At 38.7% G+C, this 22661-nt stretch overlaps 1 protein-coding gene across 6 annotated transcripts in view; it reads left to right on the top strand.

The window, feature by feature from the left end:
• SLC44A3 (solute carrier family 44 member 3) overlaps nt 1–22003 on the top strand; it is a 35458-nt gene extending 13455 nt beyond the window's left edge. For 3 of the 6 annotated variants that reach the window (XM_059478081.1, XM_059478080.1, XM_059478078.1), the window contains 7 exons: nt 1322–1487; nt 6129–6285; nt 8395–8472; nt 17936–18073; nt 18548–18784; nt 20571–20669; nt 21754–22003. In XM_059478081.1, coding sequence (XP_059334064.1) covers nt 1322–1487; nt 6129–6285; nt 8395–8472; nt 17936–18073; nt 18548–18784; nt 20571–20669; nt 21754–21759 — 881 coding nt within the window. In that variant the 3' untranslated portion in view covers nt 21760–22003. Of the gene's footprint in view, nt 1–1321; nt 1488–6128; nt 6286–8394; nt 8473–10394; nt 10509–17935; nt 18074–18547; nt 18785–20395; nt 20509–20570; nt 20670–21753 lie in introns of those variants that run through there. The other 3 variants (XM_059478079.1, XM_059478082.1, XR_009418968.1) reach the window with 3 other exon arrangements.
• The last annotated feature ends 658 nt before the right edge of the window (nt 22004–22661 follow it).

Here is a 22661-nt window from a genome sequence, read left to right as displayed (position 1 = left end):
TAAGAAGTCTGTGGCTGTAGAAAAACAGGCCAGAAAGGAACCATTTCCTAGATAGCTTTGTGTATGTGGTGGTTTTGAACTTGAATGTGGTGTGTTGTCCTGTAAGAGAACACAGAATCATAGAATCAATTAGCTTGGAAAAAACCTTTGGGATCATCAGGTCCAGCTGTAAACCTGGACTGCCAAGTCCACAAAATGAATACGTGAAGTATTAAAGCTTAGGTTATATTGCTGTTTGAGCAGTAATAGCCAATTCTGTCTCACTTTTTTATTTCTTTCCTGGAGCTGGAATAAGAAACTACTCACCTCCAGAGATTGTTTTATTTGGTGAACATGTTTCTCTTTAAGGTTAGTAGACTTAAGGCTTGGTAAAATAAAAAAAAAAAAAAACAAAAACATAGCATGTTAGGAACCTAGAGACCTTTTACTACAGTCAAATTGTCTTAATGCCATTATCCCCTTACTACTCTTCAGAGTCAAGTGCCACCAACAGGATTGCACAGAAAAAAGGTCTAATTGTTGAGGAATCTGAATTGACCCCACCTTTTGTGAAAAGCCTTCTATGAATACGAAATACATTCTTTGTTGGTAACAGAAGTGGAAGGAATGTTTTTAGCTTGGGCAAGTTAATTTATCCATGCTCCTAGATACAGTAGTGGCCTTGCAGCATGTACTACCATACCATGTCTGCTTTTCCCCCCCCCCCCAGAGAGCCTAGATGTATCTGCCTGTATTTTGCACAAAGATTGCAAAGTATAGAGAACAGAAGACCAATGGCCATGGTTCTGATTAGTAATAGCAATAAAGTATTTGTTTTGTTTTGCTGCAACAGTATGTTATGTATCCTTAATATTTTTCTGCAGTCTTTCTCTTCTGCTTGTTACAAAAAAACCCTAAAGAATTTCATAACTATGCATTTATTTCAAATTTGAATAATGGAAGTGAAGGTTTCATTTACTTCTGAACTATTTGATTACTCAAGTCTAGAGTAATGTCTTCTCAGATATCTTTACTAATATGTAGCTTTCCTTTTTTCTTTATTGGTAGCTGTGTCTCAATCCCAATTTAAGCACAATCTTTTGCTTTTTGTGAGATTTTATTTTTCAAAATCCAAGTTGAATTATAAGATGTTGTTTCTCTAACTTTGTTAGAATGGCAGAATTAAATAGCATCAAATTTACTTTTTTTGTAACTTTACTGAAGAGAAGTTAAGAGAACATGCACAGAAGCACTTCCATGTCCTTCTTGTCCCTGTCCCCCTTTCTCCTCTCCCCCTTGTCTGGCATGTTATAATAACACAGTGGTGTAATCCCAACTTCAGGTACTGCACAGGCCACTTCAGGAGGACAAGTAGAATACAGAGCTCTGTCTGGAATCTGCTACATGGCATGGTATCATTTCGTTGGCCTTATCTGGACTAGTGAATTCATTCTTGCCTGTCAGCAAATGGTCATTGCTGGGGCAGTGGTTACTTGTTATTTCAACAGGTGAGTGCGGAATTGTCCCTGATAGTTTTGGGCATTTCCCAGCATTTACTTTCAATCTTTTTCTAGGAAAAATGGTCCCAATTAGACTGCAATTTATGTCAATATCGGGAATCCAATTTATTATAAAATAATGTTGCTTGTTGTAAGATCTTGAGTAAGATTTTACAATTGGCATGGTATTAATGTTGGTCACCCCTGCTGCTGGAGATGCTGGGCCAAACTGGGCCCTGATATTGGAGCTCTGTTGGCTGTGGGGGAATTCCCATTTGGAAGGCACAGGCTGCATTGCACCCTATTCCAGGAGACTGCTTTAGCTCCAAATGAGAAGCAGTATATTGTTCCTTGGTAATGTCATGTATTCATGGGCAGTTTGACCATTGCATTTTGGTCAATACACCACATTTTTGGTGGAATACACCACATAAATCCGCAAGGCACATGCACTGTCCATATCTTGTTGGTGCAGAGCAGGGAAGCACCTGTAGAAACTGCTGTGATGACATTTACTGCTCTGCTAGGGGCTTCCGCTTTCCAGCTATTTTTTACTGCTGCAGGAACTGGCTGCCAAGTACAGAAGGTTCCTGCTCCCAGTTGTGTTGGTATCATTTTGTACAATACTGTTAAGCTTTCCTCTTGCTTGCCAGGTGACCTGTACTGTGTTGAGAGGGTTGTGTTTGCCAGGGGAAATGCAACTTTTCCATGGTGGTAATCCCTTGTCCCGGCCTTTAGGCTGTCAGGACAGATGCAGAGCAGTGCAGGCATGGGGAGATGCAGAGCAGTGCAGGCATGGGGAGATGCAGAGCAGTGCAGGAATAGGGAGAGGGTGGTTAGCTGCAGGAGCAGCCACACCAGCAAGGGCAAGGGTTATCTTGAGCTGTTCCAGCAATTCTGAGCTTGTCTGCTGTGTGTTTTTAATGTATTCCCTGGGGCTGCATCATAAAGGCATGTCACAAGAGTTTGTTTATGGGATCTTACAGACAGGCTTCTTTCTTCTTGTCCTGTGAGTGCTCTGAGGAAATGGCACGGCCTTCCCAAGCGGAAATCTCCCCCCACAGCACGGCCAACAGCCACGGCTGAGCTGCAAATGGCGTGGGCAGGGGGTCATTCCACCTGGGTTAGCTTTACAGGAGATGTTTATTTGGCCTGTAATACCACGACTGAAAATGGATTTGGCCTTCTTTTATTTTAGATTAAATATGAATACACAAAAGATTTCATTGATTTAATAAAAATAAGTAGATTTTCTTGCTTAATGATTACATTTTACAACTTGTGGAAAGGGCTTGGTCTTTTTAAAAGCCTTCTTTGTTATAATTGGTGTTTTACATGAGGGTTTATTCTCACCTTGATGTGCTTAGGTGTTATGTATCTATTTACCTTGACAGGGAGATGAGCCTTTCCCCCTCTCTGGGAGTAAAGGAAGGTGATATGGTAACTCAGTCCATCACAGGCATCACAGTTCTGTCCATGTCTGAGCTTCTTTGGTAGCTCCAGTGCACATATATCACTGCACAGATTTGAAATCACATGTATCACTGCACAGATTTGAAATTAAGGATTGGGCTTATCTACCTGACTAAATGGTTGAGTACCACAGTTTCCAAGAGAAGTGAAATACATATCTGTCTTAGTAAGCCAAAAATGAAGGTTTATGGATGTTGCACCAAAGTCATTGAGAGATGAACTAGAACAAACTTTTAAAGGCTTCCTCTTCAAATTTATCTGCAATATTTATCCTTTGGCCTACTTACACACTTGACCTAAAAGAGCCACCATCATGGATGTGGTCAGACCTGTGCCATGTGGCTTTGAGATAAGGTAAAAGTGCAGTACAGTCTATGTGGTCTCTGTTAGTCTCATCATATCTGTTTTATTACAAATCTTGTAAATTTTTGTGTTTGTTTAAAAATTGAGATTCATATTTACTTGAGGAATAGAAGATTCATTCCTTAACATTTCTGAAGTATTTTATGCTAAAGTTATTTTTAGACAGTCTTTGGAATTGGTGAGACATAAGTGAAGAAATCTGAAAGCATAGCTCTTAAGAGAAGTTTAAAGAACTGAAGAAATACACTTTTCTGCCATTTAAATATCTGTGTCTGTTGGGTGTGTAAAGATGACATTTTTTTCCTCTCACAAAAAATGTTTTTCAAATGAAAGCAAAGATACATGTGTGATCATTTGATTCAAGGAACTTAGTGTTAAAGAAAGACACTGGGTCACAGAGCTCACAAGTAAATGAAGGCAATTGACAGTAGTGAAGAAATAAAATTATTAAAAGATAATGTATTGAATACAGGTCCACAGGAGTTTGGAATAGTAGTGTTGTATGTACATCAAACAATCTCATAATAACATAAAACAGAAATAGCAAAGAAGAAAAGCAAGGTGTGGCTCTATTCTATATAACCAGTCAGGCAGATTCCCAGATTTCCCTGATACCTTGTGCACATGCAGATGAGTGCACATGCACAGAATCCACTGCACAATGATTGCTTGCTTGTGCTAAGGCCCCTTCAGGATTGCAGCCACATCATGCACAAAGGTGGGTGAAGCTTCAGCCTTGGGAGCAATGGGAGTAGGTTGGAGCCAATCTTGAGCTTGTTTACAGACATAACCATCACCTGTTGCTGTGTTTAGCCTCTTCCCTGTTTCCTACTCTGAACCAGAATTACAAGGAAAATCTGTTCTTTTTCCAGTCTGTTTGAAGGCAAAGCAAAATCCTGGTCAGACCTTGTTCTTGTGCAAGTTCCTTTGCTAGGAAAAGGAGCTGTGGAAAAACATCCAAATATGTAAAAATTTATCTAAACTAAGTTTAATTTTTGGGATTTTTTGTTTTTGTTTTTTTACATTCTTTTTCATTATTTAGTCATGTTAAAAATATCAAAAACCTTCATTTTTCTCTTCAGTAACAAGTACATTATTAACACAGGAACAAATTTTCTTTTTTCTGTGTTTCTTATCACTAGTTAGCCTTTAACTTGCAGAAACTTAATAATTTGTATTCTGACATCAAACTAACACTGTCATCTGTAAGGAACTGTTTTAGGGAGAAAAAAGCAATGGCTCACTATGAATAGAATAATTCATCCACACTACAATGCATGTGTTTCTAACACAGAAACCTGATGACTCTAAAAAACCCCCAAACTGCCTTATTCAGTATAAAATTCCACCATCCCCCAAGCCGTTCCCCTGGTTTTAAGACAAAAATAATAAATGTAGCAACTGCTTTGCTGGAATTTCCTATTTCAAATAATGTGGTATATTCACATATTTAAATACAACTTTTCCACTGCAAAGTTTTTTGTGTTTTGAGTGAACTGCAGTGATACCTTCAGGATTCTTGCAGCATTATAATCCCACTCCTGAATATAGTGTGTATGATATAAATCCTTGCTGAAGTGAGGATTTATTAAAATTATAATTTTAGAGCTTCTTAGCCCAAAGCAGTCATTCTCTTATTGGTGTCTTTTTATATTTTAATTTCTTGTGCAAACTACTGATTTTTCAAGATAACAGAGGTTTTGAATAAATCAATTCTGAAAACAGGGCTTCTTATGTGTGATGTTACGTCTGATCTTTATGTAGCTACTTAGTCAAACTGCTGCTGGTTCTGGTGCCTAACTAAATATTTCAGGGTTGGGCCAGTTGCTTAAGAGTTACTTATGGAAGGTCTAATTATGACTATTGGTCCGTATGGGTTTTTTTTATCCTATGAAATATTTTTAACTGTACTTAGAGTGTTAATCTAGTTGATTTTTTTTTTCAGTGTTTGAAAAGGGGTGAGGAGATCTCTTTAAGTTGATTTCCTGAGGTTTATATAAATTCTTGAGAGCTGTGTCATATTACTATCTGTAAATGACGGACATTAAACTGGTCTTTATAAAGGAGGCAAAGTAATAAAACATGTATTTAGGCCATTTATTGGCTCTGCTTTCTGATTTTGGCAGGCATTATTTCCCCAAAACAATACAGGTTAGTGTGCACTGGAACTGCAAGGGGTTTTTTTAGTTCAGATTATAATCCTAAACATATAGTATGATACTGCTTTTTTGCTGTATTCAATTTTAAAAGAAAGCTTCTTCTGTGGGGGAAAAAAGCTTTAGTAATTTTTTTAAAATTTAAAACCAAATTTGGCCAAATTGCAATATAAAAGTAGATAGTAGCTCTCAATTTTATATGTGAGAACTTGTGATTTTATTTTCTAGTTTTAATTTTACCACTAAAGAAGAAATAGTGCATTCATTCCCTCAGATGAAAATCTTGCAGAACCAAGGGTTAAATAAAAGATTGCAGAGAATAAGAGAAGTGACAGAAACTGGAAAGAGGTGTTCAAGGAGTATTCTCAGATGTTGTTCACTTCTCCTATTTTTATTGTAGTTTTTTCCTAGATATTTTTCCTTTCCAGAAAATAGTAATTTCTTAAGAATTAAACTAACCCAAAAGTTTTAAATTTGGCTGTTTTTCTTTGGACTAAGGTGAATATTCAGATGAAGTCAGTAGAAAGACTGGAGTAGTTCAATAAGGAAAGGAGGTAACAGCTTAATTCCTAAAATTTCCAAATACTGAAAATACGCAATGCTTATCTTCTTAAATAAGTTGCTAAACCATTTTAAAATTGTTTGTTTCTCTTTCTAGAAATAAAAATAACCCACCACCTCACCCAGTCCTGTCATCCATATCAGTGCTTTTCTGCTACCATCTAGGAACTGCTGTAAAAGGCTCATTTCTAATCACAGTACTGAGAATACCAAGGATTGTTCTCTTGTACCTTTGCAACATCCTAAACCAAAAGGTAGGTAAATACTTCTGTAACACTATAAAAATAGAAGGTTAAAGATGAGATCATGGGGCAAAGAAGTGAAGAATATATTTCTTGCTTAAAAATATATGGTATTGCTATTACTGTCTATTATTAATAGATGGATTTTCTATTTTATCATGTTTTCTTCATTAGGAAAGCTTTTTTCTCCCAACTCAGATATCAATGCACCCTTTTTATTCTCATGTCTGATAATTTTAAAAGCAGAAAATACCAATATGAAACTCACCTTTAGGGTTTTATACAAAGGTTTTTCTGAAGGATAAAGAAAAAATTGGCAGACTGCTCTATTAAAACTTTTTGCATTCATTTTTAAGGAGCAGGAATAAGAATACTACTGTTAGATTTAAAATCTGTTATAGAAAATACTTCATCTGCCTTGTAATAAGCTTGTATAGAGAGAATATATGGAATAAGAACTGTTCCTGGGAGTTGTAGTATCCAAGACACATCTTCTAAGACACATAAAGCATAGATCTGGGCTAGTTTGAATATTTTTTACCTTCTTTTTTCCTTTCATTCATCTCCACATCTATGATCTTGTGCTGGAAACACAGCACTGTAGGTAATTCTGGCACTTCTGCAAGGAGGGAGGACTGTTAGGAATGCACAGTTCTGATTTTAGGAGAAGATTTAAGAAAAGATTTTATTTTAGGTCTGTTCCTCTAGGGTTTACATTGGCCTTGAAGCATGTTATGTATAGTTATGACAGGGTGTTTACATTTACAGTGACAATGTATTTACTATGAGGCATGTGTTTGCTATAGGTTATGAAGGCTTAAATAAAAACTCCTTGTCATAAAACACTTGAAAGGTGTGGTCTGGATTTATGTTGCTTTCATATGGAAGTTTTAGTTACAAAACTTTGTGAGTTGTGTTAACTAAGAACATTGTATAAAGACACAGACTTCCCCACCTTTGCAAAAAATGTTGCTGTTCTCTGTGAACAGAGGAGAAGTCAGGGGCCTGTGAGGTTGCAGATAAATTTACAGATTTTTCTTCACAGCAGTCTTCAAGCAGAATCAGAGAGGAGATTGTAGGTGAGATCCCTTGCTCTAGGCTTTTAACAAACAGTCCTTACTGAGATAAAACAGCTTCAGTAAAATCTTCTCTCCAGCAATACATAGCAAGAGTAAATTGTTCTCTGTCAGGAGTTTGCATGTACAGTCACTGTTTTGAAGGAGTTATTTCTGGAATATTTTCATGAACCTTTTTGGAAAAGTTGGGAGGTTTGTGGTTTCTGCTTGAACAATAGTAGCTGTTGGGACTGGAGTTTTCTATAGTGACTGGAAGATCTCTGCTTTCCAAAACAAGATAAAAACATTCTGACCTTTGGAAAAATAAGATTAAAAAGACTGAGTGTCCTGAACTGGATTTCCTTTTGTTAAGAAAAACAGGCACTTAATTTTGGAAGGGTATTCTGGATACCAAGGTGTCTTGTTCTCATCTTGCATCATCTCCATGATGAGCTCATGATGTGATGGGGGATCATGGAACAAACCTTAAGCTTTACTCTTCAGTTTTTGCTATGAAATTAATACAGCTCAGTGGTCTATGAAGAGCCTGTTCTAATACAAGATTTTTCTTCCTGATGTGAAAAATGAATGTAATGCTCTGAGTCAAAACACATGGATGTTCATATAAACCCTTCTACCCATTCTTTTATTTTTGCTCAGTAGAGTACCAGTAATTTCAGAACTGTGGAAGGTTTTTGATAATCAGGTTAAAAATCTGTCTCTGTACTCCCTGATCACTGTGAAGTGCTTTAAGGATTACTGACTTGCCTGCCTGTTTTTCTCCCCAGGCAGATGTTAGCTCACAAAGCTGCTTGCAGCACATATTTTCTTTTCCCAGAGAAGAATCTTCCATCCACAGGAAGAAAAAAAAAGCACAGCTCTGCAGTCATTAATATTGAACAGTCTGAATTAAAAGCTATTCCTAAAATCCTAATGGAAGTATCTGCTGCCTAAGTAAAAATTTTATTAGAAGAGTCAGTCACCTGTAAAGCAAGGTTTTTTTAGAACATTGGTTTTGTTTGAGGCTAATTATGTGTCCAATAACCAGTAATTTCATTTATTGCAGAAGAATGCAAAGCACCTGTTTGACTGCTGTTCCTGCTGGGTTTGCTTCCCGAAAAGTTGCTTAAGATACTTTAACCAGGTATGCTCTGTCATCTCAGTCCCTCAGCCTGCTCTGGATACCATGGTTGGTGCCTGACCCTTAGCATGGCTAAAAGTGGCTCAGCCTGGGTGCAGACCAGAATTTCCTGCTGGCCACCTAAATTAAACAAACAAACAAGCCTCCAAGTGCTTGGTGTGAAGAAACAGGGAATTGACAGATATGCAAGGTGCTAGATTTTAGAAAACTTGTTAATACAGCTTGGGATAGTCAGCCCTTTCAGAGGGCCACATGCTATTTCTGTAGGTAAGAATACGTAACATTTTGTTGAGTTGTGCCAGACAGACTTATGAAGCACAGAGAGTCCAGGTAGGAGGAAGCTATGAAGAATTAGGAAATATACCTGGAATACGGCATTAACTAGTTACAGTGTTTTCCATCTGGAAGTCCTGAATAAAGAAACTTAAATTCTTAGTGATTGCCAGTATCAGGAGATCTGGAAATACAAACCATGATGATAGCAGTCTAGTTTAAAAGATGTTTTAATTGGAAATGGATGATTTCTGACATACAGCAGTTTTACAGATACTTGACACCTCTTTTTACCTTCACAATTCAGTTCTCCAAATGCAGTCCATATTTACGTATATAATTGTAAATAGTTAGTTTTTGTCTTTGTCATTGCCTTGTTTTTATCACTGGGAGGTGTGATATTCCTAATGTGAAAGGGAATCATATTCACACTGATTCCACCCTCTGAATGCTGAGCTCTTTGTTCTCATTGCTGAGGGTAGTGGTGAAGTAAACAAGACAATCCTGATAAAGGGTCTGACTTCTCTTAAGTAGGTGCATAAATTAGGTTTAGTCTTGGGCAGTTGTTAAGAGAGTTTTCAGTTTAGTTCACCATAGATTAAATACTTCTGCAGTGAAATTTCTGAATTTTCAAGGTTTACATTTTTTAGGTAGGTCTTATAGTCAGTGACTCGGTGAGGAATATCAGAGTTCATTTTGCCTCCAGGCTTTCCATTTGTAGTCACCCTTTCCACTTGGCTTGGCTTCCTGCCTTTCAAAGAGATATCCAGCATCCTAGTGTTTACTTTCTCCAGCTGTTGTCTGCTATGTGTCTGTTAAAAGAATTAATTACTATAATGTTCTTCCTTTTGTTTCAGAAAGCTGTATTGTAGCTCTTTTCCCCTTTAAAGATTTCCTGTTTCCTATTCTATTGTTGGCAGATTTCTGGTTTTATGTGAGTTGTGATTTTTAATCTAATGATCATAATAAAGTGTTCACTTTTGTTTTGTTTTTTGAATATATTTTTAGCAAAGGTTATGGTTGTCCACATGTTTCAAATCCAGGGAAATTTGGGCAATAATTAGAAAAAAAAAGCAAGAACAGGCCTCAAGATTTTAATAGAACTTCTATCTGTACGAAATTTAAACGTTGGTCTTGAATTATTGCTTCTCATTTAGTAATTTGTGGATATAATTATTTGTTTCATTTTTTCCCCTATAACTGATCTGTTCAAGGCTATTTATTAAAAAAAAAAAATTACCATGATTGAAAGTCTTAGTCTTTGGTTCTGTAAAATCTGTGGCCATGTGTAGAAGAGAAAAGAAAAAAAGAAGGAAAAAAATGTCTACAGTTTTAAGCAGCTCTGACATATTTCTTGATTAACAGAAATAGTGAGCTCTTAAAAGCTCCTACTGAGATTGGTGGAAGCTGCCAGGAGCAAGGTAGAAATTCCCCACATATGTTGAACACAGACCTGAGAGTAGGACTTGGGAGGGAGGGGTTAAAAATTGTACCTGTGTTTCTAACATTTTCTTAAAGAAGTATTCTTTAAGTTCAGATTTTGATATTTTTGTAACCTTAAATGTGGAACAGCTGTTGTAAAAGTTGGTCCAAAGATCATTGTGTACATTAGCATTCCTTACTATTTACTGTTCTTTTGCTTTTTATTCTAGCATTATTTTCACTTTAATCAAGAGCATATAATTACCTGAAGCTCTAAAAAAAATAAAATAGAAGATCCAATCACTTCTGCACTATTTTCTTCAACCTGTTGTTAAACTGCTTAGGTAATTTGAATTCTTTCTGTTCCTTCATTCACAAGTTTAATCAGGATTAAACAGTGCTTTGTTTTCCCTCTGAGAACTTGGCAGATGAGAAACAGGTGCTGGAGAAAGTAACCCTGGTGAAAGAATGCAAGCTTCTTTCTTCCCATGCAGAATCAACCAAGTGCTCTATTATGTTATCTAAGGGTACTTTCTGGGCTGCAGTACCACCCTGCATGTGATGATATTTAATACTGACTTTAATAGTTGCATGCATCCCTGAAGTGACTCATTCTCTGCAGGCTCAGTTAGGTTTTGCTCAGCTCTCCTGGAGGTTAAGTGAACAAGCCAAAGTGTTACCCTGTCGTCTTCCCATCATGACAGAGTGCTATGCTAGATGCTGGCTATTGTCATATTTGCAGGGGGCATAACGTAAGCCCAGTGTCCTGTGCAGATTGCAGTGTGGACAATTACATTCAGCCTTCCTAAATTTCTCTTGGATCTGCAACTGGATCCTGTGCTAAACTGTGGTGTAGTGTTGCTATGTGCTGTAAAACAGTTCACTCCTTAAGCTGTTCCACTTCAGTCATGGGCAAAGTGATTCATGTGTGTGTATAATCCATTAGCAACAATTGTAAAGCACTCAGGGTTCTGTGGCTGAGAAGAATATAAAGTCACTATCCTTACTTGACAGTTCTGCTTGCCAACACTTGTCAGAATTACCACAGATTTTTCATCTGACTCTGATGGTTTCAGTATGTTCCAGATAAACATATCCAATCATCTCAAGTAAAATCTAGGAGATAGAAATTTTTCTCCTGTAAAAAGAATATACTGGCTTTTAATGTGATTTGGGAATGATGAGGTCTGTGTCTCTCCTGCTTTCTTAAGTTGTAATGGCAGTCTTAACTTTAGAAACATTGAAGTGCTCACATGTTCTCCCTTTACAGCCTTGTTGCAGTCACTTTTTAAAAACAATACAGCTGGATAGTTTTGCTTTTCTGTGTCTGCTTTGGGTCCATCTGCAGCCAGTTGGCAAAGTGACTCCTCCAAAGTACAGTGCCTGGGTTTCTGAAGGGGTTGCTGAGCAGGGTGTGGTTTCTGTGTTCATCAGCATGGCTGCTGCAGTGCTGCAGCCTTCTGGGCTGTCAGTGAATTCAGCAGGGTGTGAGCCCCATTTCCTGGGACAGAGACCCTTCCTGGGGACTGAAAGCCAGCAAATGTCCAGTGTAATAAACCAAAAGCAAGTCTGTCTAATGGCTCTATATCCATAGCAGTTCGTTGTCTCTTAAACTTTGGATGGAAGCCTATCAGGAGGTTTCAGTTAAGTGCCTTGTGGAGAATTCACCTAGATAAATCCAAAATTCATGCATGCTATTGTAAAGCACAGTTCTCTCCATGCCAAACACATTGTGCCTCACCCCATCAAGTACTTCTTTTTCCTCCCAAAAACAATAATGCATTTTAATGTTACTGGCAATATTGCTTCTAGATATAGAGCTAATTTTTCAATCCTCTTGAAAGTACAAGGATAAAATGTTCTTCTACACTGAAATAATATTTTATTTAAGTTTATCTCCCCTCTACAGACTTCATGTATATGATAATAGGAAACGAAAATCTTTAGGTCCTAACTCGTTCTGTAGGATGAACCATGAAGGGAATAGAGTTGAACAAAGGTGACTAATTCTTACTTTGCTACATTTCTTCTTCCCTATCCTATTAAGAAGAAACAGAAGGGGGGAAAAAAGAGAGAGAAGGAGAAAATAAAAGGCAATTAAGCAAGTGACAGGTAATTCTGTGCTTTTAAGCAGAGAAATTTGTGAACAACTCTCTGGAAATCTTCAGTTTGATTTATTTCAGAAATCCCAAATAAGAACATTTTCTCACTAAGTGCAGGAGCCCTGAAAGCAACCCCAGTAATGGTGTAATCATCATGCAATGGGCACGTAAAGCAGGATCCTTTTGCTCCAACCCTGACATGGAAACGGAGCCCACATGTAACACTGTGATGTAGCAGGAAAGGACACCCGACTACCCTCTGAGAAAAATGCTGTGTTGGTCCTACCCGCTGGATGACAGCCATGGAGGGAGTAGATAACACAGAGAGTAGGAAGCAAGGAAACCTGAAAATTTTCTCCAGTAAGTCCAGACTGAAAATATAAGGTGAAATGGAAGTCCTGGAAACTACAAGATGAAACACTTGCACTGGAAAGAAGGGGATAAATGCCATCGTACAAGTTGCTGCTTATGTTCTCAGGCTTATCTCATGGGGGGGACTGGAATATCCTGTGGCAAATGAAGGGCAAGAGCAAGCCCATTAGCCATCTATGAGACAGCAGGGAGGGCTAAAAGCCTGACAAGATCAGCAGAACAATAGAGTAGAGTAGATATAAATTGTTCATGAATAAATGTCTGGAAGGTTGGAAGGTTCCTAAGGACCAGCAGGACAACTGTCTGGAACAGCTCCACATGTGAGGCCTGGGAGAGGGCAAGTCCTAAGTGATTTAAAGAAGGGGTTTTCCACTTAGGAGAAGATTTGTGTAATATGCTAATCTGAAATAGGCACTGGAGTGGCTGAAAGTCCCTTCCAGTCTTGTATGTCGTCATCCCTTCAGTGGGGCCTCACAAGGCCCATCTTGCCCTTATTTCCCACCATCTGAGAGTCATGCTACAACTCTCTCAGCAGACCACTACCTGCTGCACAGCAGCCACACTCATTGCCTCCTGCTACCCCTGGATTTTGTTTTCTGAAGGGCTTCCATTGGCATCAGTGACACTTGCAGGCTAAGGCACTTTGAGGTCCAGTCTGAGCACTGCACTGGGGGTAGCGGACCCGGGCAGCCCCCAGGAGAGCTGGCAGCAATAAAATCAGATTGGGATGAAAACACCAGCAGAGCAGAAAAAGCTGAACTGGGATGAGAGATCAGCATGTCTCCTTCTTCCTTTTTAAGAAGATTCTGTTGCTATGGCAATTTTCTCTTCCCCAAGCTCATTTTATGAAAGCAAGCCCTAGAATGGAGGACTGAATTCAGCTGTTACACAAAGTAGCAATTATTCTCAACAATTGGAGAACTTACAGTCTGGATCTGAGCCACAGCGCCTTTCTCATGAAACTCCCAGGTCACTTTTTCCAAGACCTTTGACATTCTGTGTTGTGAGGCACAGAAGGATATATTCTTTAAATAGATTTTTTTTTGCATACTGTGGTATTTGGAAATATGTAAACATTCACGTTCCCTATTTATTCATCCTGACACTGAGAAGTCAGTGTCTAGTTCCCAGGCCCCAAGCCAGAAGAGGCTTGTGTTCTTCAGAGAGGAGGTGATATGAGATCAGCTTGCTGGTGGAAGGACAAATGCTGATCCCAGTCCACTATCCCCTGTGCTTTCAATGCTGTCAATGCCACCATTACTTGCTTGTCACCAGAGCAGAAACTACCATTGTAAAAGATCAATTTATTAGGCAAAGATAAGAATATAAGGGTTATAATGTGTATATAAGATCAGACTAAATCTCTTTCTAGCTCAGTATCCCACCTTCAGCAATGACTGTGAGCAAATGCTAAGATAGAACAAAAGGATATTTCCCTGCCTCTGTGCTGTTTCAGAATCTGTTTTCAACCTAGGGATTTCTTGAGCTGTGTGTTTTCTGTGTGTTTAATAACTCGCAGCAGATTCCTTTTCCCTGAAATTCCCCATCTCCATTGAGCTCCTGTGAACTTTCAGAAGCTAAAGCATCCTTCGCCCAGCAGTGCACAGTTTGCAGATTTATGGTGAGAAGGAATACTGTCTGTTTTCAAATTTGGCTCCTAATACTTCATACTGTCCTGCCCCTGCCTGGCCTTTGTTGTGGAAGAGGCAGTGAGCCATCTAAGCCTCCACAGCCTCTCTGCATTTGTCATGAGCCGGCAGCATGAGCCTCCTGCTGCATCCTCCTTCAGTCATGTCTTTTCCAGACAGAAGAGCCTCACGTTCCCCAGACAGAAGACATTCCATACCTTTTGGATCATTCCTGCTGCCCTTCTCCCAAACATTTTCAAACCCTCTAAAATTTTTGTGCATGGAAAAATATATTCTATAGAAACACATATTTAAATAACCTGTTTCTAAATGTTAGCAGGTTCTTAACTGCCCATGGTCTACCATCTTAGCCTTTGCTACAATCTTTAATTTGAAAGGCTTTGGATTATTGCACATATCCTGCAATTTTAAACTTAATGGGATATATAAGATTTTTATATATAATTCCTTTGCCAAAAAATTATTTGCAAATATAGGTAATAACTTGTATGTGTTAGGTGTTCCTTGATGAGTAAGAACAAAAAACCACTTGAGCTCATTTTTGTGCAATGCTGAATTGCATGGAAATGTATGTTAGCTTACATGTTTGATGTGTTTTGTTAGTGAGAACATGTAGATTTCTATGTGGCTGGATGGGATCAGGGCATGGGGTCTGTATGAGAAACTTGAAAATTGTGAGGCAAATGTATGGAAAAAGATTCTAGATTGAACAAGAAACCCTTCAAATATTTTTTTTTCTCAGAAATGTATTTTTTGCTAAAAGGTAGAGACCACTTGGCTGAGTTTTCCAATTGTGCTGGTAATATTCTTGCTTCACATATGTCTGACTAGTTTTGTAGCCTTCAGCAGTTCATTAATTTCTATCTCCTATTCATTCTAGAATGTTAGATTATTACCTGGCTGCCTTTATTTCTTGAGTGTCATCATTAGGTAATACTTAGATTATTTGTTTAAGTTGTAACTGCTATAAATGCCATGTTTTATCAGCTGGTTTGTAACACAACAAATGCCTGTTCAGGTTGTGTACTGTCTCCAGTGTCATTTTCAGTCTTTTCAAGGTAACCATTCTAGTTAATAAATATCAGAAATTCTTTTCATTGCACATTCTTTGAATACCAAAGTGGCTATTTCAAGAGTGCAAACAAATGAGTATTTATTTTAAGTTTGGAAACAATGTTTGTACAAGCTCACGTGCTTTCTCAACATTCTTTTTTATTTTTAAAACACATTTTTTGCAATTTATAATGAATACAGAATCTCTGTTTAATTTATTGGCAAAATTTATACTGACCTCACCAGGTAGGGATCTGCCCTGTGAATTTAGATCTTAAGGAACAAAAACAAACTTAGAAAACACTTTTCTACTTTGTGTCTCAGTTCCCTGTGTGTTTAATGGGAATGATGAAAGAGACTGAACTCCCAGCATGGTATAAAGAGCAATCTGTCCATGTCTGAAATCCGCAGTGACAGCTCTGGGCAGCAGACAGAGGCAGTGTGACTGAGGCCATCTCTGCCCGTGCCCTGGCCCAGCAGGGCTGGCACTGGCAGCTCTCCTGCTGCCACATCCTGGGAGTTCTGCTGTCATGGCATCCTGCCAGGAGGGGAACACCCTCAGGATAAATGAAAGTTAGCAAAGAAGGCATTTTCCTATTTAGTAATGAAGTGAGCTTGCTTGTTTAAACATATTTTTATGCAGATACTCTTTGAGTTCCTGTAGAGTTCATGACGAAAACTGATGTTTTCATAGAATGGGCAATAGATCCATGGTCTTTATTTATACTTTTTCCATCTATGGATGTATTTTCTAATATGTAACTACAGTATTTACAGAATGTCAATGGTTTTTTCTTTACTATCAGAGGAAAAATCACTATTTTTTATATAAATAATATCCACAATAAAGAGGCAGAAACTCTTTGATTGCATTTAACCAACCTTCCTTCCTTCCTTCCTTCCTTCCTTCCTTCCTTCCTTCCTTCCTTCCTTCCTTCCTTCCTTCCTTCCTTCCTTCCTTCCTTCCTTCCTTCCTTCCTTCCTTCCTTCCTTCCTTCCTTCCTTCCTTCCTTCCTTCCTTCCTTCCTTCCTTCCTTCCTTCCTTCCGACACTTCCTTCCGACACTTCCTTCCGACACTTCCTTCCGACACTTCCTTCCGACACTTCCTTCCTTCCTTCCGACACTTCCTTCCTTCCTTCCGACACTTCCTTCCGACACTTCCTTCCGACACTTCCTTCCGACACTTCCTTCCTTCCTTCTGACACTTCCTTCCTTCCTTCCTTCCTTCCTTCCTTCCTTCCTTCCTTCCTTCCTTCCTTCCTTCCTTCCTTCCTTCCTTCCTTCCTTCCTTCCTTCCTTCCGACACTTCCTTCCGACACTTCCTTCCGACACTTCCTTCCGACACTTCCTTCCTTCCTTCCGACACTTCCTTCCGACACTTCCTTCCTTCCGACACTTCCTTCCCCATGCTGCAGAAATTGCTCAGAGGTAAAACCAAACTCTACAGAAATAAATTTTCTTTGCTTCAGATAGCCGAAATTGTTTTATATTTTGAATTGTAAGTAAGAAAAAACAGATTTTTGAACAGGAAGGGTTTTCAGTAGGCCAGTATAATTCACTTTCAGCAACCCCCTTATGGGCTGCTTATTTTTTCACTTCCAGGTGAAGCAGAAAGCAATATGAGCACCACATACATGTTTGGCTTTATAAATTGCTTTAGAACAGTAATCCCTTGCATACTGCAGCTCTTACTGACCATATCAGATGTGACTAAAGTTTTTGTGGTGTAATCTGCCTTCTAATAGTTTGAGTAAAGGGAAACTATACATAAGAATTGCTGGTAAAGCCCAGAATATGTTTCATGTATCATGAGTGCTGCTTTTCTTAGCTGATATTTTGGACGTAATTTCAAAACCTTGCTGAGGAGTTTCATAAATGGGACATACGTGTTAATTTATGTATAAGTGCAAAAATAATCAAATCCATGAAGGTAAATATTCTATCCTCCCCACCTATCCAGGAAAGTTTCTGACATAACATGTAAAATTCTCAATACATTGAAAAACTGGGAGTGCCCCAATTATCTGTTGTTCTGAGTGGGGTGGGGCACATGATACAGTCACTGGTCTTGTCCAGAATCCTTCACAAAAAGGTTTGTTCAATGGCTATGACTATAAGCTTGAATTTCACTGAAGTGTTTGAAAGAGCCACATATAAAAAATTTGTAATCATCAACCTTTAATGACCCAGTGAATACATAACTTCATTTTTCCACTTACACAGTTGGCCAGCAGTGTTGGAGATAGATAGCCTGTAAGTTTGGACAGTGTGACTCCAGGTGTTCTCTGGTAATTGTCTCATATTCATTCACAAATGTTGGGGTCAAGAACTTCCGTGTTTTAAAATAAGCTGGATAAATGTGGCTTCAGTGATTTATTTAGTCACTGTTGTAACATTTGCTAATGGTGGAAATTATGTATAAAAACTCTTTGAATTTAGAAGCATGACTATTATAGTAATTTATAATAAATAACTCTTTATATTCATAAAGTCAGTAATTCCAAATAGAGTTTAAGGCTTTGTGTTTTGCTGAAGTAAAATCTAGATTATCAGTGTTTCCTCTCTCACTGCATTATTATCTTATGTCATTTCAGCATGCATACACAACTACAGCCATAAATGGGACAAATTTTTGTACATCAGCAAAGGATGCTGTCTGTATTTTGGCAAGGAATTCTGCTAAACTTGCATCCATTAGCTGCTTTGGAGATTTTCTCCTATTTTTAGGAAAGGTAAGAGTAAACAAAAATATTGGTTCTGTAAAAATGAAGTGAAAAATCAGGTTTGATTATCTTTTTATATACCTAAAGTAAATAAAGTTTATCTTTGTTAAATCCAGTGTTGTCAATGCTATAAAATAAGTTTGGGAGAGAAGAATATCTGAGGAATTTACCTTTGCAGAGTTATTTTATTGTATGATAGCAGTGTCCTTGGACCCACTCTGGCAGTTCCAATTGCATCAAGTCTTTGGTAAATACATGGCAAGAGGTTTCCTCTGCCCTGTGGTATTTACACATGGAACTGAACACAAAGTGCCACAGCTGTGTGATGCTGGAAATTACTTAGCTGTCTTCCAGATGACATGTGCTCTTAAAATACTGGCTGTAATGTATTTGCCTCAGGGTTTGGGGAGATTGTTTTTTTTTAATGAGAAACATTTCTGCATGATTAATGAGGCTGCACTTCTTTCTTGCTGCCCTGTACAGGTGTTTGTTGTGTGCTTCACTGTTTTTGGGGGATTGATGGCATTTAACTACCACCGGGAGTTGCAAGCTTGGGTGGTTCCTCTGTTGCTGGTTGGATTTTTTGCCTACCTGATGTCCCACAGCCTTCTGTCTGTGTTTGAAGTGACAGCAGATGCCATGTTCCTTTGCTTTGCTATTGATATGGAAACAAATGATGGAACTGCAGAGAAGCCATACTTTGTGGATCAGGAGCTGCTGGTAAATCCCACTGATTACAGCAAAGATATTTGAGACATTCTAAGCTTTTAAGCACTTTTTGTTTCCCTAAGACCTAGTAATCTGAACTCACAACCCGTGCTATTTCCTTTCCAACACCTTAGAACAGGATGGACTCAGGGATTTCAAGTACATTAATTTATAAACTGAAGTAAATGGGTCCCTCTGACTCCTGTGTCTTAGCTATGACTTGCTGCCTTCTTTTAGATCATATTCAGTAAGTAATGGTTGACTCTCTAGACCTAATTAGATATATCTTCAATATATTGTTGGTAATTAGAAGACATAAATAAATAGACAAGCTAGCTGCAGAAATTGATCCATGGGGTGCCCTAAGATTAATGCTTATATTTCTTGCGACTGACTGTACACTGATGAGAAAAAATTAACAAGTAGCAGGTCAGGGATCCACTCCACATCCTACAGGTGCTGTAGTTCTGGACATATTTCATGCAAATCTGAGTTGCTCTGCTTCATACCTTTACAGATTCTTTTGCCAAAACATTGTCTTCTGTCTCTTGATTAAATTCTTCTGTCTCTGGACAGGTTGTTCTGCATCTTTACCCTTGTAATTGCTGTATTGTATTACCTTCAGTACTTAGCTAATGGTGATGCAGTGCTGTAACTGAAGCCTTTGAATATACATGTGTCCTCCCTTTCTAATTAAGAGAATATCTGAAGATGCAGATCTTTTTTTTCCTTTTGTGCTATTTTTGACACTTCTGCCTTTTCCTTCACAAACTACACAAGAGAAAATCTTAGCAATCCATGAAAAAAATTAACCAGCAGCCAGAGTAGCTCATATGACACAAATATTCTGGATGGATTTCTTCAGGACAATGTCAGAACTGTTTTGGAGTTTTGGTTATTATTTATTTTTTTAATGCTGCTGTTAGAGTTTCCGTAATATTCATAGAATTTTGTTGAGAACAATAACAGCACAACAAAAAGCCAGCCTAAAGATAGGCTTAACCCTTTGTACTGAAGAAAGCAGATATATATTCTTTGGCTGTGGTTCAGAATAGTACTTAAGCACATCGCCTGGCTAGGAATATAAAACTGAATGGAAAACTCTGAAGCCTTGACCTCTGTTCATCCCTCTCTGTTTTGCCAGATTCTAAAATACTTCTTAAGCCAATTTTCCTTCATGAAACAGAGGCTCTCTTTTCTCCACTTCCAAACTTTGTGGTAGTTTCTCTTTAACTCTGCTCTTAATTCTGTGTAATTAGCCATGCCCTAGAGCTGTGGGTGAAGAGAGTATTTCCCACAGGGACAAGGAGTCTTCCAAGCAGGACAGGCTCTATACCCTTCTATGGAAAAACTGTGGGCAGCACATCCAACTCCTCCTCATTGTACGATCAAGAGTAAATTTGCTAACACAGACGAGAATTTGGAGTTTCCCAACACATGAAGGCATTTGACTTGTCTGTGTTACAATCAGGTTACAAACATCCCGGGGGTGGAAGGGAGGCTCTGTGGACCTCAGGACAATATGCAGCAGTGGGTGGAGAGCTGAGGGAGGGATTTCGTACAGCTGGAAACCTCATTCCTGCAGTAGGAGTTGTAACAGAGATTTTGATTCCTCTTTCTCAGTTGCATTCATCACGTTTGCTGCCTCTGCAGTCCCTTGCAGTGTCACTCAGTGTCATCCAGCCAGGAACCAGCTAGAGTGTCTTAGCCCTGGGCTAATTATCTTCCTTCACCAGGTATTTTTATTAGCATAATGGTTTCCTTTCACAAACGGTCTCACCCTGGTTTTTGCTTGTAGACCTTTGTGAGTCAGAGTAACAAGTTAACAGAAGGGCGAAACCACAGAAACACAAGACCATTCCAGGATAATGAAGATGGGACAGAGCTCCAGCCTATGGTGAGACAGGAGCGTGGGATATGTGTTTACCTGCCAGCTAATGTGTTTGCCTTTGTGTTCCAAGAAGGGATTATCACGTAGCTCCTGAACATCTCAGAACAACCAGGATAGTGTATCCAGTATCCTGTTCTTCTATTGCTTTCCCTCCTCAGGAAACCCTCTGCTAGTGCAAAATAAATGGATCCAATAATTGTTGTCTTTTTTTTCCACATTCCCCATTGTGGCCAGCAGAAGAAGAGAAAGTTTGGACAGTGCCAGAGGGATGGGAGATAAATAATATTCAGGTAGTCTTTCACCTGCCTGCTGTATCAAAGTCAGAAGAGTGGTAGGCTGCTTAATTTCATGTTGAAGTTCCAGACCTCTAAGACCAGAGCTTAGAGTCCTCTTCTCTCCTCTTTCTCTCCTCTCCTCTTTCTCCCTATTTTATCAGTATATATTTATTTATTCTGTTTTGTGATGGGGTAACAAAGCTGACAGGCCAGAAGGGAGTGTTTCCCCACGCCCAGGCTTGGGAAAGTCCTCAGAGTCAACACTCATTCACTGACATCTGAAAAAATACTGCAAATTGCCCAACCTAGAAGCTGCCCCAGCAAGTTCACAATCAGGGTCTGATTTTCCCCAACATTGTGGGGGCCAGGCTAGGGCTGCTAGAAGAAGATTCTGCAGGAACAGCTCTTCTGGCACCCACATTTGCTGGGTACTAAAGTCCTCTGCTGTCACAGCTACTTACACAAGTGTAACCAGTGTTGGTGACTTTTCTTGATCTGCTTTCAAAAGGTACCAGGCTCTAGTGACCTCTCACACAATTCTGTGGACATTCTGCTACAGGCAGAGCACTCCTCCAGTTTATTACACAGTGAGGGATAGTACTAAATATTTTCATTGTTTGGGTCTGTTATTGCATTCTTCAGTAATTTTTTTGCCAAGCACAGAAACCAGAGGCTGGGTGGGTGTTATTCCCTGCAAGAAGATTGTGGATTTGAGATACAAAAGACCCTTAATCGTTTTCCCAGTTTACTCTTACGACATTTAAATGCAGAAACAGTGCTACACATTATTTGACTTCTTTTTTCTCTCTTTGCAGACTTGAATGTGAAGTACACCAGGAGGTGTGGAAGCAGAGCAGCAATAGCACAGTCATATCAGCAAAGGTTACCAATAGCCCAGGACAAAGTATTAGCTCCCTAAATCTGTTGTATCTTCTGCACTGGTAAAATGACACACAATCTGTTTGTATCAATAAAATATTTTGTGTGTCATCACATCTGATTTTTATTACTACATTTGTTGTGATGGTCTGAAAGTTGATAATAAACTCACTCTTTGTAAATTTCTATGTTGTCAGACTAAATTAGTAAGTCAAAAAGGTCATGGAGCTAACATGATTTTTTCAGGTTTCTCTGGAATGCTGTGCCAGTCATCCCTAGAACAGTAAATGCAGAAACATTTGTAGAGGAGGTGCTCTGAGATGACTGTGTCCTGATTCATTCTGCATATCTGAACAGCCAATTAAGGAACAGACTAAGCTCACTGATGGAAATTACCCTTGATAGAAATTCTCTGTAGTCAAGATAATTAGCAGTTATGAGGTAGGTGTCTTTCTTTCAATTATACTCTTTTGGGAATGGTTTTTACAAGTTTGTAACATAAACTGTCCAGCTACTCTCCAAAGGGCAGATGAGGAATAGTTCTTCCTTCTTTCTGCAATTGAAAAGATGAAGCAGAAAAATTTGCATCTGTATTTAGAGCTTGACAAAGTAGCAGATGACAGAGATAACAGGACAGACATGAGATAAAAATGCTATAAATAACACTTTATAGAAATGTTAGCTGTAACATGGGTGTGAAATACATCATGGAGGAAATGGAGCAACTGTCAGGGCTTCAGTCAGAAGAGGAACACAAGGGCAGACACTTTTAAAAAAATTAACTTGGTAACAGTCTGCCAGCACTTTCTTGGGAGCAATTTTAAAGCTTGTTTAAACTTTCTAC

The sequence above is a fragment of the Ammospiza nelsoni genome, chromosome 9 (genome assembly GCF_027579445.1).
Source record: "Ammospiza nelsoni isolate bAmmNel1 chromosome 9, bAmmNel1.pri, whole genome shotgun sequence".
NCBI classification, from domain to species: Eukaryota; Metazoa; Chordata; class Aves; order Passeriformes; family Passerellidae; genus Ammospiza; species Ammospiza nelsoni.
This window is presented reverse-complemented; position numbering and strand designations above follow the sequence as displayed.